A 17258-nucleotide genomic window follows, 5' to 3' on the forward strand; every position below is an offset into this window, starting at 1 on the left:
AATCTTTTAAGTTTAATTATGTCCCATTTGTTTATTTTTGTTTTTATTTCCTTTACTCTAGGAGACAGAACCAAAAAATATTGCTGTAATTTATGTCTGAGTTGTTCTGCCTATGTTTTCATCTAGAACTTTTCTAGTATCGGTCTTACATTTAAGACTGGATCTTAGAGGAAACGCTTTCAGCTTTTCACCATTGAGTATGATGTTAGCTGTGGGTTTGTCATATATGGCCTTTATTATGTTGAGGTAGCTTCCCTTTATGCCCACTTTCTGAAGAGTTTTTATCATACATGGATGTTGAATTTTATCAAAAGCTTTTCCTGCATCTATTGAGATGATCATATGGTTTTTATTCTTCAATTTGTTGATGTGGTATAGCACACTGATTGATTTGAAGATATTGAAAAATCCTTGCATGCCTGGGATAAATCCCACTTGATCATGGTGTATGATCCTTCTAATGTATCATTGGATTTGCTAGTCTTTTATTGAGGATTTTTGCATCTATGTTCATCAGTGATATTGACCTGTAATTTTCTTTTTTGGTGCTATCTTTGTCTGCTTCCAGGATGATGGTAGCCTCATAAAGTGAGTTTGGAAGTGTTCCTTCCTCTGCAATTTTTTGGAATAGTTTCAGAAGGATAGGTGTTATGGTGCCTCTAAATGTTTGGTAGAATTTTCCTGTGAAGCCATCTGGTCCTGGACTTTTGTTTGTTGGGAATTTTTAAATTAGTGATTCAATTTCAGTTCTCGTAATTGGTCTGTTCATATTTTCTATTTCTTCCCAGTTCAGTCTTGGGAGATTATACCTTTCTAAGAATTGTCCATTTCTTCTTGGTTGTCCATTTTATTGGCATATAGTTGCTTGTAGTAGTCTCTTATGGTCCTTTGTATTTCTGTGGTGTTGGTTGTAACTTCTTTTTCATTTCTGACTTTATTAATTTGATTTTGATTTGATTGATCTCCCTTTTTTTCTTGATGAGTCTGGCTAAAGGGTTATCAATTTTCTTTATCTTTTCCAAGAACCAGGTTTTAGTTTCACTGAACTTTTCTATTGTTTTTTTAGTATCTATTTCATTTATTTCTGCTCCGATCTTTATGATTTCTTTCCTTTTACTAACTTTGTGTTTTGTTTGTTCTTCTCTCTGTAGCTGCTTTAGGTGTAAGGTTATTTATTTAAGACGTCTCTTGTTTCCTGAGGTAAATTTGTATTGCTATAAACTTCCCTCTGAGAACTGTTTTGCTGTGTCCTTAGGTTTTGGATCATTGTGTTTTCACTTTCATTTGTCTCTAGGTATTTTTTGATTTCCTCTTTGATGTCCTCAATGATCCATTGGTTGTTTAATAGCATATTGTTTAGCTTCCAGATGTTTGTGTTTTTTGCAGTTTATTTCTTGTAGTTGATTTCTAATATCACAGCATTGTGGTTGGAAAAGATGCTTGATATGATTTCAGTTTTCTAAAATTTACTGAGGCTTGCTTTGTGACCCAGCATGTGATCTATCCTGGAGAAAGTTGCATGAACACCTGAAAAGAATGTGTGTTCTGGGCTTCCCTGGTGGCGCAGTGGTTGAGAGTCCGCCTGCCGATGCAGGGGACACGGGTTCATGCCCCGGTCTGGGAGGATCCCACGTGCCGCAGAGTGGCTGGGCCCATGAACCGTGGCTGCTGGACCTGTGTGTCCAGAGCCTGTGCTCTGCAGCGGGAGAGGCCGCAACAGTGAGAGGCCCACGTACAGCAAAAAAAAAAAAAAAAAAAAAAAAAAAAAAAAAAAAAAAAGAATGTGTATTCTGCTGCTTTCAGATGGAATGCTCTATAAATATCAGTTAAGTCCATCTGGACTAATGTGTCATTTAAGGCCTGTGCTTCCTTATGAATTTTCTGTCACTGGATGATCTGTCCATTGGCATAACTGGGGACTCAAAGTCCCCCACTATTACTGTGTTACCGTCAATGTCTCCTTTTATGTCTGATAACATTTGCCTTATGTATTGAGGTGCTGCTATCTTGGGTGCATATAAATTTACCATTGTTATATCTTCTTCTTGCATTGATCCCTTGATCATATGTAGTGTCCTTCTTTGTCTCTTGTAACAGTCTTTATTTTAAAGTCTATTTTGGGACTTCCCTGGTGGTCCAGTGGTTAAGTATCTGCCTTACAATGCAGGGGATGTGGGTTCGATCCCTGGTTGAGAAACTAAGATCCCACATGCGGCAGTGCAACTAAGCCCGCGTGCCACAACTAGAGAGAAGCCTGTATGCCACAACGAAGAGCCCATGCACCACAACAAAAGACCCCACACGCTGCAACGAAGATCCCGTGTGCCACAACTAAAACCTGACACAGCCAATCAATATATAAATAAAATTTAAAAAAATAAAATAAAGTCTATTTTGTCTGATATAAGTATTGCTACTCCAGCTTTCTTTTGATTTCCATTTGCATGGAATACCTTTTTCCATCCCCTCATTTTCAGTCTGTATGTCTCTAGATCTGAAGTGGGTCTCTTTTAGACAGCATATATATGGGTCTTGTTTTTGTATCCATTCAGCCAGTCTACGTCTATTGGTTGGAGCAATTAATCTGTTTACATTTAAGGTAACTATCAATACGTATGTTCTCATTGCCATTTTGTTAATTGTTTTGGATTTGTTTTTATAGGTCTTTCTTTTCCTCTTCCCTCTTTTGTTCTCTTATGATTTGATAACTATCTTTAGTGTCGTGTTTGGATTCCTTTTTTGTGTGCATATCTATTATAGATTTTTGGTTTGTCATTACCCTGAGGTTTTGGTATAGCATAAAATCATTTTAAGTTGCTGAGCTCTTAATTTCAAATGCATTTTAAATATCCTGCATTTGTACTCTCCTCCTATCACGATTACTGGCTTTGATATCATATTTGTACGTGAATGATTTCCTACCTTTAATATATATTTGCCTTTACTGGTGAGCTTTTCCATTCATAATTTTCTTGTTTCTAGTTGTGGTCTTTTCTCTTCCCTTAGAAAAGTTCCTTTAGCATTTGTTGTAAAGATGGATTGTTGGTGCTGAATTCTTTTAGCTTTTGCTTGTCTGTAAAGCTTTTTATTTCTCCATCAAATCCAAACGAGAGTCTTGCTAGGAAGAGTATTCTTGGTTGTAGGTTTTTCCCTTTCATCACTTTAAATATATTGTGCCACTCCCATCTGGCCTGCAGAGTTTCTGCTGAAAAATCAGCTGATAACCTTATGGGGATTCCCTTGTATATTATTTGTTGCTTATCCCTTGTTGCTTTTAATATTTTCTCTTTGTCTTTCATTTTTGTCAATTTGATTACTACATGTCTCAGCGTTTTCCTCCCTGGGTTAACCCTGTATGGGACTCTATGCACTTCCTGAACTTGGGTGACTCTTTTCTTTCCCACGTTAGGGAAGTTTTCAGCTATTATCTCGTCAAATATTTTCTGAGGCCCTTTCTCTCTCTTCTCCTTCTGGGACCCCTCTAATGCAAGTGTTGGTGCCTCTGACATTGTCCCAGAGGTCTCTTAAACGGTCCTCATTTCTTTTCATTCTTTTTCCTTTATTCTGTTCCACAGCAGTGATTTCTACCACTCTGTCTTCCAGATTACCAATTCGTTCTTTTGCCTCATTTATTCTGCTATTGATTCCTTCTAGTGTATTTTTCATTTCAGTTATGGTATTCTTCAACTCTGGTTGTTCTTTATCGTTCCTAAAAATTCCTTGTAACTTCTCGCTCTGCTCATCCATTCTTTTCCCAAGTTCTTGGATCATCTATACGATCATCACTCTGAACTCTTTCTTGGGTAGATTGCCTATCTCCACGTCACTTAGTTCTTCTGGGATTTTATCTTCTTCCTTCATCTGGAAGATATTTCTTTGCTGTCTCATTTTGTTTAAATTACTGTTTATATTTTTATGTATGTAGTGGGTGAGTTATGTTTCTTGACCTTGGAGAAGTGGCCCTCTATAGGGGATGCCCTCTGTGTCCCAGCAGTATACTCCCCTCTCATCACCCAAGGGCCAGGAACCGGCTGGTCCTAGGGTAGGTTCCGAGTGTGTATGTGCACTCAGTTCCACAGGCTGCAGGACTGTAGTTTCTTGCTTCTGGTGTCTGCCCCTGGGTGGGTGAGGCTCGTCTAGATCCTTGTGCAGGCTTCCTGGTGGGAGGGGCTGGTACCTGCCCACTGGTGAGTGGAGCTGGGTCTTGGACCTCTGGTGAGCAGGGCTGTATCAAGGGGTGTGTCTAGAGAGGGCTGTGGGCTCAGGAATTCCTTAGGTAGCCCGTCTAAAGACAAGGTGGTTCTGTATTTCTGCCCTGTTTGCTGTTTGGCCTAAGGCATCCCAGCACTGGGGTGAGGCCAGGTCTCGGGGCCAAGGACCCAAGAAGTCTGCCTCCAGCCAGAGTTCATGTAGGTGAACACTCCCTGCTATGTCCGCCACCAGATTTTATGACCCCAGAGAGAACCACAGCTGCCCCCGCCTCCCCAGGAGACCCTCCAAGACCAGCAGGTAGGTCTGGCCCAGGCTCCTATGGAGTCACTGTCTTTGCCTTGAGTCCCAGTGCACACCAGACCTTGTGGGCACCCTCCAAGAGTGGAGACTGTTTCCCTCAGTCCAGTGGAGCTCCTGCAGTCAAGCCCCACTGGCCTTCAAAGCCAAACTACCTAGGGGCTCCTCCTCCCAATGACAGGCCCCTGTGCTGGGGAGCCTGGCATGGGGCTCAGAGCTCTCGCTCCTGTGGGAGAACTTCTGCAGCATAATTATTCTCCGGTTTGTGAGTCACCCACCTGGGTGAGATGGGATTTGATTATGTCTCAAGTGCACCCCTTCTACTGTCTCATTGTGGTTTCTCCTTTATGTCTTTGGATGTATAATATCTTTTTTTGGTAGATCCTAGTCTTTTTTATTGATAGTTGTTCAGCAGTTAGTTGTGATTTTTGGTGTGCTCATGAGGCGAAGTGAGCTCAAGGTCGTTCTATTTCACCACCTTGTCTCCCTTCCATCGGTTCATCGATTTTTAATTATCCATATGCCCGCCCTTTCATTTCCATTAGTAATCAAGATTTAACTGATAAACTAATTTAAAAAAACTGACTCTTCCAGGCTTCCCTGGTGGCGCAGTGGTTGAGAGTCCGCCTGCCGATGCAGGGGACGCGGGCTCGTGCCCCGGTCCGGGAAAATCCCACATGCCGCGGAGCGGCTGGGCCCGTGAGCCATGGCCGCTGAGCCTGCGCGTCTGGAGCCTGTGCTCCGCAACGGGAGAGGCCACAACAGTGAGAAGCCCGTGGACTGCAAAAAAACCCAAAAAACCCCGACTCTTCCAATACCAAAAGTCAAAGTGGTGTCACTGGCAAAGCCCACTGGGGTCCCCAGGAGAAATAAGATGGAATCTAGGTGATAAGTTCTACCCTCTTCTTTTGTGATTAGTCTAGTTTCACTTGCCTATACATGGCCCTGTGCAATGACCTGGCACTGACCACATAGGATTAACGTTCTCAGCACAGAACCACTGTGCCAGACACTGGCCGGCCATGTGCAGAAGCCAGCTTTTGTGTTCATAACCATAGGCTGGGTGGAAGATTTGGAATTGTTTGCAAAAATAAGCAACTGGTCAGAATTAGGGATGAGGAGGTCTCTAATGCCACCAGTCGAAGACCAGTGGGAAAGTTGACAGCACAGTGGACGCAAATGGAGAAGTGAGAACATGCTGGGACCAGGGTGAACGGTCCACCTCAGGGCCCAGCAGAGAGGAGGGATGACCAAGAGTAATGAGAGAGAGGCTGGGAGGAGGAGGGGCATTAGCAAGCTTTAGCCTCCACAGAGAGCACGTGGACAGCTGGAGACGGAGCAAAGACCCCTCCCTTCCACAGGGGCCTTTGGAATCAGTAGCCCCTGGGCTCTCATGCTCATGCATGGTGGGCGGTCAGGTAACCCTGGGGCTGCACCCCCTTGGTGGGCAGAGGTTGGCACCTGGTCCAGTACTTCCCCTGCACAAGGTGAACAGTCAAGCCAGAGGACCTTAAGGGGGGAGAACCGATATTTGTTGGGTCCTGTAGTGGGTTCAATGGGTGCTCCCCCTCCAAAAAAATGTATGTCCGTGACCTCATCTCTGCAACCTGTGAATGTGACCTTATGTGGAAAAGGGTGTTTGGAAATCCTTTAAGTTAAACATCTTGAGATCAACAATGATTATCTAAGTGGGCACTAAATCCAACGACTAGCATCCTTATAAGAGACACACAGAGAGAGCAGCGTAGGGGAGAAGGCCACGAAGAGACAGAGGCAGAGACTGGAGTGATGCGGCCACGAGCCAAGGAAGGCTGGAGACACCGCAAGCTGGGAGCGGTGAGGAAGGCCCCCGCCCAGAACCTCTAAGGGAAGCGGCACCCCAGGCTCCAGCAATGGCGCCCACCCGCCTCTCCCATCACCTCCTGCAGCTCCCTTCCCAGGGCCCGAAAGTGCACCTCCTCGGAGGCTGGATGGGTCGGCTGCTGGAGGCCTGGTGGGTGCCCTGTCTAGGAGTCTGCAGCTCTCCTTAGCAATCGGGCCAGCCACACAGTGGCCCCGAGGGCCCGCATGCAGACCTGCTGCCTGAGTCCACACCTTGGATCAAGTGGGCACCAAACCCCTTCTCTAAGGAGAGCCTTTGCCTGCCCCCCGTCCTGCCTGCAACTGCAGGGACATCTGTCTCCCCTGCCCTCGCACTCCCAGCGCTTGGCAAGGGGCCTGGTCTATGCTCAGCCTTTGTTCAAAGCATGAAGAAGGAAGGAACAAAGGCTCTGACGGTCCTGTGAAGAGCCCCTGCCCCAGTACCCACAGGCCTCAGCACCGACTCCCTCATTCCCCCTTCTATGGTACCTGGGATGAACCTCCATAGGGCAGGCTTTGCATCGTCTGATGACTAAGAAAGCTTCTGGAAGTCAGCGCCTGGGCCTTGTATCTCTATCCCCCAGGCCAGCTCAGTGTCCATCACATAGTAGGTACTCAGGAACTGAAAGGAACCAAGATTTATGAGACACTCTTAGCATCCTTGAATCTGGCCAGCCTGCCTTTCTGTGTGACTGTCACTCCCTACTGGAGCATGTGCCCCAGCTGAGCTGCATTCCTGGAAGCTTCCAGAAATTGCACAAAGTAGGTGCCTGCTGCAGAAGCAAAGCACAGTCCCTTCTAGGTGGTCCAGGTACAGTCCCTTCTAGGTGGCCCAGGTACAGTCCCTTCTAGGTGGCCCAGGTACAGTCCCTTCTAGGCCACCTGCTCCGGCGCAGAGACAGCCCCAGACACATGGCTCGTAGCACAAGGTTGTCTTTATTGTGATGCTCAGTGGAAAACATCTGTAAACCAGCTCACTGTAGTGGTGGCGGCTGCAACCATGCTAAGGCACTTCCATTATATAAAAAAAGGGCAGGGGTGGGAGTTCTGTTCACTCCTTTGTGACAGCAACTGGGACCTGAATTCAGAGCTTTTTAGGCATATGTAGCTTTTATATATCTTCATGATTTCTTGAGAGTTTGTTTCCTTAAAAAAAAAAAATGCCTTTTTTGCCATAAGTAAGTCTAAATGCAGCATATACAGAACAGTTAGGAATACGGGGATCAGCCACCAGTGCAGACCAGTGTAGGACAAGCTACTCTCTTCTAGACGTGGTTCCAAAGGAAAGGCAGTGATAAAGACTTGGAATTTTACCATTTATTACAGTTAGAGGGAGAAAAGACAACTGTTTTTTTCTTGTAAAAATATCTGTGCAGATGGCAGAGTCTTGAATTATACTGAGTCAACGGTGCAGGTCAGCTACCCTCGGGCCCCAGTCCTGGAGTAGGTTCGAGATCACCTGGCCCTTTCCACTGCTCTGGCTGTCAGGCTCGGGACAAGTCCCTTAACCATTAAATATATTTGGTCCCCAAGAGTGTTGGAAGAGGCCACGGCTGGCCTCTCCAGCTTGGCCCCTGGGCCCTGTCTTCTCAGCCCAGAAGCCCTGCTGCAGCAGGGGTGGGCTGCCCTCGGCAAAGGAGGGAAAGGGGTCATCATTGCACTTGAGACATTTCAGAATCAGGAAGGTGGTGGTGGCGCTGCCCGGCAGGGGTGGGGAGGAACGCCCCTCCTTCCCCGCGACAGCTTCCCGTGCCCTGCACAGAAGTGGACCCCCTGGGCCTGCTCATGCCGGACCACCCAGAGCCCACGGGAGTGGGGGGCCGCTGGGGCAGAGGGTGTGAGGTCACCGCGTGTGATTGACAACAGCAAAGAAGGGAGAGGGTGGCGGAGGCGGGGGAAGGTGACAACTCTTCTGGGGCGTCGGGCTAGCAAAACTCCTTAGTCTGAAGAAAAATAGATTCGTAGAAAACTCTCTTGCCCATCCCCGGAGGCCCGCCCTCCTCACCTCACCATCTTGTGCTTTTCGGCAAGGGAAGGGGTGGGGGGGATACTGCTGGTCGCTCTGTTCCCGGGCCAGGGCCCAGGACCCTGACTCTTTGGTATTAGATTCCGGGGGGCGGGGGGGGGGAGGGGGGAGGGGAGCAGGCTGCAGCAGAGGAAGCCGGAAGCCCTTCAAGGAGGCCTGGCGGGATGGGCGGGGAGGTGAGGCCTGAGGTCCCCTGGCCTGGGGGGACGAGGTGGGGTCACGGTCACAGCAGTCCCAGGAGGGAGGAGGGGTGCTGCAGGGCTGGGAAGGGGAAGTGGAGTCGGTGCTGTCGTCCGTCTCGGGCAGCAGAAGAAGAAGAGGTTGTTACTCGGCAGCTTTGGCCTCAGCCGCGTCGGCTTTGCCGTCCACCTCCTCGTCCGAGCAGTCGCCGGCACCTTTCCGGGCCATTCGGCGGGGCACGACGAACGGCAGGTCCCCACGCCTGGGGGGCAGAGGCAGCGGTCAGCAGTGCTGGCCAGGCGGCCGCAGTACAGCTCATGTGTTTCAAAGTGATCTTTAGAGGAAACTAGCTCCTGACATCCCACGGGGAGAAGCAACGGTGGGAGGGGGGCCTCCGGGGACACAGCCTCCAGCGGGGACAGGAGGGCTGTCCCCTCCTGCCCCCCCGGCCTGAAGCTTCCCACTTTCACCCAAAACACTAGCAAAAATCCGTCAGGTAATGGGGGCTGATTCAAAGCGGGGAGGCACAAGAGCAGATGAAGCTGCCCCTGCAAAATGCCACCCTCTGACCACACTCAGTACCAAACAGGTGAAACTAAGAGACACACAATGACTGTGTACAGCGCACAGAGACAGGCGTCTCCTTCCGGTCCCCGCTAAGAAAATCGGTATCACACACTGACCAGACTGTCTGCTCTTGTTGCTTTCATGCTTTAAAAAACGATCCCTGGGAAAAGGAGGTAAGCAGTGAGAATCTCGACCAAGAAGACCCTCTGCCTCAACCATTTCATGCTGCCTGAATGTGACGTTCCTTTGAGAATTGCCAAGCAGCCCTTTCCATTGGTTCAGAGCTAGAAGATGCCCGTATTCACCCGGCGCCTAAAGCTGCGCCAGGGACCGGCCGGTTGCCTCAAGCAACTTCCAGTTGACAAAACCTGAAAACGTTCTCATCAGGTTTAGCGCTGCGACAGGAACAGACTCTTCAGGCAGGACGGGAAGAAATCACCCGGAGAGTTTATTTAAAAGGCAGGGCTAGGACCTCCCTGGTGGCACAGTGGTTGAGAATCCACCTACCAATGTAGGGGACACGGGTTCGATCCCTGGTCCGGGAAGATCCCACAGGCCACGGAGCAACTAAGCCCATGCGCCACAACTACTGAGCCCACGTGCCACAACTACTAAAGCCCACGTGCCTAGAGCCCGTGCTCTGCAACAAGAGAAGCCACCGCAATGAAAAGCCCGCGCACCACAACTAGAGAAAGCCCGCGCACAGCAACAAAGACCCGGCACGGCCATAAATAAATAAATAAGTAAGTTTAAGAAAAAAAAAAAAAAGGCCGGGCTACAGCCCAGGAGGCAAGGAGAACGAGGAAGGGCTCTCTGACTGGCACTTTCTCGGCGTCATTAAGCACCTCGCTCGTTGACATCTAGCTGAGAAAGGTGACTGAGTTTATAGGAGCCTCATTTTCCAAATTCTGCTCTTCAGGACAAACTAACTTTTTGAAGGAGAAAGGGTCCTGTGAAGGGGCGGGTGGGGCCGGCGGGGCTCACCTGAGCTTGTTCTTGAGGGAGCTGACCTCGCGGTTCATGGCATCCGCGGTCTCCGTGGCATCCTCCAGCTCACGCTGCAGTTTCCGGCGGGAGGCATTAGCCCGCTGGGCCTCTTCCTCGGCCTCCTCCAGCTGCCGCTTGAGCTGCTTCAGGCGGGTAGACGCCTTGTCCGCCTGCGGAGACGCGTGGCCAGGGGCCCCGGTCACGACCCCACATGCCTGTGGCCCTCCCCGCCCTCAGCCGCCAAGGGGCAGGGCCCCGCTCCGCCGCCAACACACCTGGTCCTTGTACTGCTCGGCGCTTCTCCGCTCATCATCCACCTGCAGCAACACATCCTTCAGCTTCTTCTCGGCCCGACGCACCTGCTTGGAAGCCGCCTGGCGCTCCCTGAAAGGCATGAACACAGAGGCTCAGGGGGGCACCCTCTTTCGGAAGGTCTGGCCGACAAATCCACAGGCCGGGCCACCCATTCCCGGGCCTCACTGGTACTTCCCCTGCTGCTAAGGTAGACCGCCTTTACTGAACACTCTTATGAAGGCACTGGGATTAGCCCCATTTCACAGATAAGGAAACTGAGGTTCAGGGAAGGGAACTGACACATCTCAGAGAGCACATATAAAGCGAGGAAAAAGAGGACTTCCCTGGCGATCCAGTGGTTAAAGACTCTGCACTTCCAGTGCAGGGGGCACGGGTTCAATCCCTGGTCAAGGGAACTAAGATCGCACAAGCTGCCCAGTGCAGCCAAAGAAAAAGCAAAAAGGAAGACTGACCCCCATTACCCCAAAGAAGTCTCCGTTTTGTTGAGCCCACAGATGGGCTGCCCAGGTGGGTGGGAACCCCACCTCTCGGATTCAGCCCTCAGAGAGTCATCAGGCTCCCCAACTTTAGAAGTGGGCTGTGGGTCCTATTCAAACTCCACAAGCCCCGGCAAAAGGCCCCAGGGAAAGGGATGAGAGCCCCGTCAGGATGGGGGGAAACAGTCTCAGGGATGGGCACACAGAGGAGCCGGCAGATGGTGCCAGGTGACGGGCGAGGGGCACCCACTTGGTCTCGTTGTCCAGCTGCTCCTCCAGCTGTGCGATCTTGGCCTCGAGGGCGGTGATGGAGGCCTTGTACTTGGACTTGACAGTGCCCTCCATCTCCTGCAGCTTGACCTTGAGCTCCTTGTTCTGGCGCTCCAGCTGCTGCCGCGCGTTCTCGTTCTTCTGGGCGTGACTGCGCTCCAGGTTCAGGTCGGTGTTGATCTGGTCGATCTGTGGGAAGAAGGGCTGATGACCTTGAGGAAGGCGGGGATCCCGGCCGGGGGCAGAGGAGGGGCAGCTGGACCCTGCAGGGCCCCCGATCACTAGGCCTTCCCACAAGAGGGAGCTGCCCAGCATAAAGGGTCCAGAAGCAGCTCAGTGCCCGAGAGAGAGGAACCAAGGAGCCAGTGCAGGCACCAGGACATCGTCCCCTAAGCATCAGGGGGCGGCCGCCTCTGCCTCTGCCACTGGGGAGGCCCACCCGCGTCACCGAGGGGGCCCTGGTGCGCAGAGAGCCCCGCCGCTCACCTGCAGGTTGGCCTTCTTCAGCCTGTCGTTCACCAGCTCTGTGTTGCCCTGCTCCTCCTCCAGCTCCTCCTCCAGCTGTGCGATGCGGGCCTCCAGGCGCCGCTTCTCCTCCAGCGCCAGGGCACTGGGGAGTGGGGGGGGGGAGGTGAGAGGGGCCGAACCAGAGCGGGGAACCCCGCACCCGCTCGCGCTCGCGCCGGCTCACCCTTTGCCGCTGCTGTTGGCCATCTCGTCGGCCAGCTCGTCCCGCTCCTGCTGGGCCTGGCGCTTGGCGCGCTCGGCAGCTGCCAGGTCCTGCCACGGGAACCCGAATGTGACCCGCCGGGGCCGCCCGCAGCCAACAGCCCTCCTCTGTTCCCGGCACTCTGAGCCCCTGGCCCCCTCTTCCCAAACCCCTTCCCAGGCCTGCCTCCTCCACGAAGCCCGTTCCCAGGAGCCCCTCTGAGGCCACAGCTGAGGCGCCGTATGATCACACAGCCCCATACCTAAGCGCTAAGAACTAAGCCAGGGCTTCCCTGGTGGCGCAGTGGTTAAGAATCCGCCTGCCAATGCAGGGGACACGGGTTCGAGCCCTGGTCTGGGAGGATCCCACATGCCGCGGAACAGGTAAGCCCGTGCGCCACAGGTACTGAGCCTGCATTCAAGAGCCCGCGAGCCACAACTACTGAGCCCGCGCGCCGCAACTACTGAGTCCGCGCGCCGCAACTACTGAAGCCCGCGCACCTAGAGCCCGTGCTTCGCAACAAGAGAAGCCACCGCAATGAGAAGCCCGTGCACCGCAACGAGGAGTAGCCCCGGCTCGCCGCAACTAGAGAAACGCCTGCGCACAGCCACAAAGACCCAACGCAGCCAAAAATAAAAATAAATAAATAAATAAATAAAATAAAAACTAAGCCAGGTGCCGGGGATGTTGCAATAAACAGGAAATCATCCTGGCCTGACGGGATGCTGGTCCCTCTACCTTCCAGGCAGACAGGAAGCAGGGGCGACAGGACAAAGACGTGAGTTAAGGCCACAGTGTGGGGCTCTGAAAGCCGGCGGGGGCAAGGGCTTCACCCTGAGGGTGAGGCGGCCTCACCAGAGACCCACGTGTGCAGGAGGGCACAGCCGGTCTGGTCAGGGCAGACGAGGAGAGCCTGGATGTCTGGCCCAGCTAGGAGCAACTGGGTAGCCAGCATCATCAAGGCAGAAGGCTGCCTAGAGCCTGGGGACGCTTTCCCGACCTGCCTCGTGTGAGGACAAGGCGCCGTAAGCCTCTGGGAGGGACCCCTCCTCGCCAGGCAGGAAGTCACCACAGGTGGTGGTGATTCACGCGAGGGAGCCGGCCCCAGGAGGTGACGAGTTAATTCACACACACACACACACACACACACACACACACACACACACACACACACACACACACGTTCTAATCACACCAGGGAGCCTTGCTACTTCATGAAACCCCGAGGGGCAATTCTTTCAGAAAGCAAGAACCACACCGGCCCATCGCTGGAGCCTGGCCGTTCTTCCAGGTATGCCCGGGTGGCCCCGGCAGGTGGGTGGAGGCCCCGAGCGCCCTGCTCCGGTCCGGCCCACCTCCTGCAGCTGGATCATCTCGGCCTCCATGCTCTTCAGCTTCTTCTCGTTCTCCTTGGCCTGCGCCAGGATCTCCTCGCGGGAGGCGCGCGTGTCCTCCAGCTCCCGCACGCAGTCCTTCATCTGGGCCTGAGGGTGGGGAGGAGAGACTTGGTGCCACTGTCCCACCGCTCCCGTGTGCCCACACAGTGCCCGCCGACAGGGACCGACGGCTGGGCCTCAGCCTGTGGCCACATTCAACCAACATGGCTATAAAAGGGCAAAAGAGGAAAGACACAGCTTCCCTTTATTCTATACCATCTTTACACGCTTTTAACTGTCAGGATCTACAAAGCACACCTGCGGCAGCGTTAGTCCCCGGGTGGGTATTAGTCCAGCCATGTTTTTGTTTACTTTCTACCGCCTCCTGTTGACTTGGATCCCGCACTCTGGGGCCATCCCCACTGCTCCAGGTCAACGGCCACCTGCCAGGTTAGTCCCGGCAACATGGCGCAGTCACGTGTCCTTTGTTCACTGGTGATTCGTTTTAACTCTGAAGATCTTGGGAAATAGTTGTGTTTTTTTCCCTTTTGGAGATAAATCCCAAATTGGGATTCCCCAGGCCAAAGGATACAACCCTTGCTGGGCAAGGCCAAGTGGTACCAGGTAGAGTGGCCACCGCAATGAGAGCACCTATGCCCTATGACCTCGCAAACACCAGTGTTTACACTCGTTCTTATTGTTGCCGGTTTGCTGGATATGATGTGGCATCTCAGAGCTGGTTTTTTAAACTTATTATTCTTTCATTACTGATGAGGCCAAGTATGTGTTCTGTGCTCCGAGCTGCTTCTCTGAACCATCAGCTTAGAAACTTCCACCATTGTCCGTTAAGGCTGGGATGGGCCACGTCTGGTTTATTCTAGAAATCTGCCACTAAGTGACTATAACGCCATTGCATTTCTAGGTTTACACTTGTTTGTTTCACTCAAAGACAACAATCTTACTGCAAGTTTGCTTCTGACTAGTTTGTTTCTGCTCAGCTTCTGGGTCTCCATCTGGGAGATGGAGCTAAAGGCACCCAAGACCTTCCTCAGGGAGGGCAACGCGGCACTTCCCAGCATTCACCGGCCACCCTACTAGTGTCCCAGCCCCGTGCTGAGCCCAGCGCTGCCATGTGCGGCCGGATCTGGTTGGGTCCAGCCTGAGCTCACCTGCAGCTTCCGCAGCTGTTTGATGGCTTCGTCCCGGTTCTTGTTGGCCGAGTCGATGTGGGCCTCCAGGTCCTTCAGGTCCATCTCCAGCTTCTTCCGAGCAGCTACGGCCATCGAGCGCTGCTTCCTCTCATCCTCCAGCTCAGTTTCCATCTCCCGCACCTGGGGCGATGCCAACGGCTCAGGAAACCGGACGTACCCACAGACCCTGCCTCAGCTCACGTCCCGGGTGGGCTTGGTCCAGTCCCGTGGCGTCCACGGGGCGTCCAGGGACAGGGAGGACTCCTGACCATAAAACCCTAGTAGAGGGGGTCACTGACCTCCAGGCAGAGGATTGGAATGTGAGGACGTGGAGGGCGTAATCAGGGGACTCCCCCAGTCCCGGCGGAAGGAGAAAGGAGCCCCCAGAACCCGGGGCTCCCTGCCCGCCTCTGCCCAGGGGAGCGGGAGGGCCGTCCGCACCTGTCTGACCAGCTGCTTCTTCTTCTCCTCGCTCTGCTCGTCGCGGCCCTGCAGGTCCCGCTCGAACTGGGCCTTCATGGCCTGCAGGTTCACCTCCAGCCGCAGCTTGGCGTCCTCGGTGGCCTGCAGCTCGTCCTCCAGCTCCTCGAGCTGGGTCTTCATCTCCTCCACCTGCTGCTCCAGGGCCCGCTTGGACTTCTCCAGCTCGTGGACCTGCCGCCGAGGGGATGCGGTCAGGAACAGAGGGGCGCAAGGCCCCCAGGTCCCCAGCCTCAGTGTCCGTGAGCCCCTAATCCTTCGCGTCCTGAGGCCATCTCCCTCCCCCCCCACCCCCGCCCCAGTGCCGGCCGTGGGCTCGGGGACTCACGCTCTTGCCGACGTCGTCCTTGGAGCTCATGAGGTCCTCCATCTCCGCACGGAATTGCTTGTTGAGCCGCTCCAGCTCCGCCTTCTGCTCCACGGCCTCCTCCAGAGCCCGGGCCAGAGACAGCGCCTTGGTCTCCTTCTCCCGGGCCTCGGCCTCTGCCCGGTCGCGCTCCTCTGCGTACTTGGCGGAGATGGTCTTCTCCTCGGCCAGGAGCTGGGAGACAGAAGGGCACCATGAGGCTCGAGCAACCGGCTCTCAGAAAGAGCTCAGGGCCTGCTGGCCTCTGGCAGGTAAAGCATCTGGGCCCGAACTCCCTGGGGAAGGAGGGTCCCAGGGGCCAGGACTGGGGGGAGGGGGACCAAGGAGAGCAGCGAGCCGCTGCTTCCGATTGTGACACGTGCTGTGCAGCGTGTCCTCATAAGCAGACGGAGGTGGAGGTGGCCTCTGCCACAAACCATTGAGTCTGTGTAACTTTTATCACTTAGTAACCGAGGTTCTTTATGACACTCAGTGCCCCTTCCGGGAGAACCCACAGGCAGTAAATATTTCACCCTCAGGACCCGGAAAGCCCCTGGTTTTCCTGAATGACTGGTTGGTGTTTACCTTGAAAAGAAAGCGAATCTGGCTGCGCGGAGGCGCGAATCCCTTGTGGCCCCCCTCCAAGGACGTGCGGCATCTTTTCCCTGCGCTGGCCCACCCTGACCGTATCATCTTATTTCCCCCCTCCCCCTTCCCTTTGCTGCAGCACCTCTTTATTCCATGGACTTATTTCTTAAATGGGAAACGCTTTAGACTGCACGACTCCATTTTTCTATCCCACCCCACTGCCTGCGTCTCGGTAAGCCGCCTCAGAGCTCCTGGAGTAAGCAAGAGTTGTGAACGTATAAAGAAAAATTCTAATTAGAGAAGATTCGAAAAACATAAAAAACCAGGAAAGGGGAAAAGTTGCTCCCAAACCTATCGTGAGCGCTTTCTTTCCAGGCGCCTCAACGAGCTGGAATCTGGGAGGGCCCTCTGAGCGCCTGCCCCTCAGGGCCTCCTCCCGAGCTGGTGACGGTGACCCCGGGCTGGGCTGACGGACAGAGGCCCCTGCCCGAGGCAGGGTGTCTGCAGAGGGGAGGACATGAGGCGGTGGCAGCACCAACAACACCCACCTGGTCGAACTTCTTCTGCTTCTTCTCCAGGTTGGAGACGCTCTGCCGCTGGTGGTCCAGGTCCACGAGCAGGTCGTCCAGCTCCTGCTGCAGCCGCGTCTTAGTCTTCTCCAGCTTGTCGTAAGCGGCCACCTTCTCCTCGTAGCGCTGGCTCAGCCCCTCCAGGTCCTTCTGGAGCTTCCTCTTGGCCTCCTCGGCCGTCTCCAGGCACCCCACGCCGTCCTCCACCTTCTTCCTCATGTCGGTGACCTAGGCGGGAGCAAGGGGTCAGGAGGCACCCAGCACGGCACCTGCTCGGGTAACGTGGCCACACCTGGGACAGCTGGGAGCTGGCCTGCCACCCGCCAGCGGAGGAATGGGGCACCAACCCAGTTACGGAGACGGCTCCCCCAGCCACTTCCCGCTCCCTCTGGGGCCAGGGGAATGGAGGTTCTGCAGAGGGCCGGTGCCTAGCGCACAGAGCCCGGGGGAGGCGGACACCACAGGTCAGCTCGGCAAGGCCTCTCAGTCGTGACCCGCACCAGCCGCTCGTACCAAGACGGAGGCCTACAGTGGGAAGCCTCCTCCCCTCCCCCAGGCAGCAGCCTAGTGCCCCCTGCCTGCAGGCGTCCGTCTTGCAGCCCCCTCCTCGCATCTGGACACACAGCTGCCACCGTGCCCACACTCCCTACCGCCATCCAGGTACCCTGTACCCTCCCCGACCTGGTGCAGATCTTCTGGCACGTTTAAGTCCTAAGACAGGATCCGGAAGAGGGCCCTTGGTCTATCTTTGGCCCCGGACCCTTTCAGAGTCTAGAGAAGACTCTGACCTCCTTCTCATAACGAGGTTTG

General features: G+C 53.5%; 1 protein-coding gene across 2 annotated transcripts in view; it reads right to left on the bottom strand.

Moving 5' to 3' along the window:
• Positions 1-7286: 7286 nt before the first annotated feature.
• MYH9 (myosin heavy chain 9) overlaps positions 7287-17258 on the bottom strand; it is a 93374-nt gene continuing 83402 nt past the window's right edge. For both annotated transcript variants that reach the window (XM_067697928.1, XM_067697927.1), the window contains exons 31-41: positions 16428-16676; positions 15274-15486; positions 14907-15119; positions 14445-14606; positions 13255-13383; positions 11882-11970; positions 11677-11800; positions 11171-11379; positions 10405-10513; positions 10127-10299; positions 7287-8837 (exon numbers count right to left, since the gene is read on the bottom strand). In XM_067697928.1, the coding sequence (XP_067554029.1) occupies positions 8720-8837; positions 10127-10299; positions 10405-10513; positions 11171-11379; positions 11677-11800; positions 11882-11970; positions 13255-13383; positions 14445-14606; positions 14907-15119; positions 15274-15486; positions 16428-16676 (1788 nt within the window). In that variant the 3' untranslated portion in view covers positions 7287-8719. The remainder of the gene's footprint in view (positions 8838-10126; positions 10300-10404; positions 10514-11170; positions 11380-11676; positions 11801-11881; positions 11971-13254; positions 13384-14444; positions 14607-14906; positions 15120-15273; positions 15487-16427; positions 16677-17258) is intronic.

Source organism: Pseudorca crassidens, chromosome 11, assembly GCF_039906515.1.
Source record: "Pseudorca crassidens isolate mPseCra1 chromosome 11, mPseCra1.hap1, whole genome shotgun sequence".
In the NCBI taxonomy this organism is placed as follows: Eukaryota; Metazoa; Chordata; class Mammalia; order Artiodactyla; family Delphinidae; genus Pseudorca; species Pseudorca crassidens.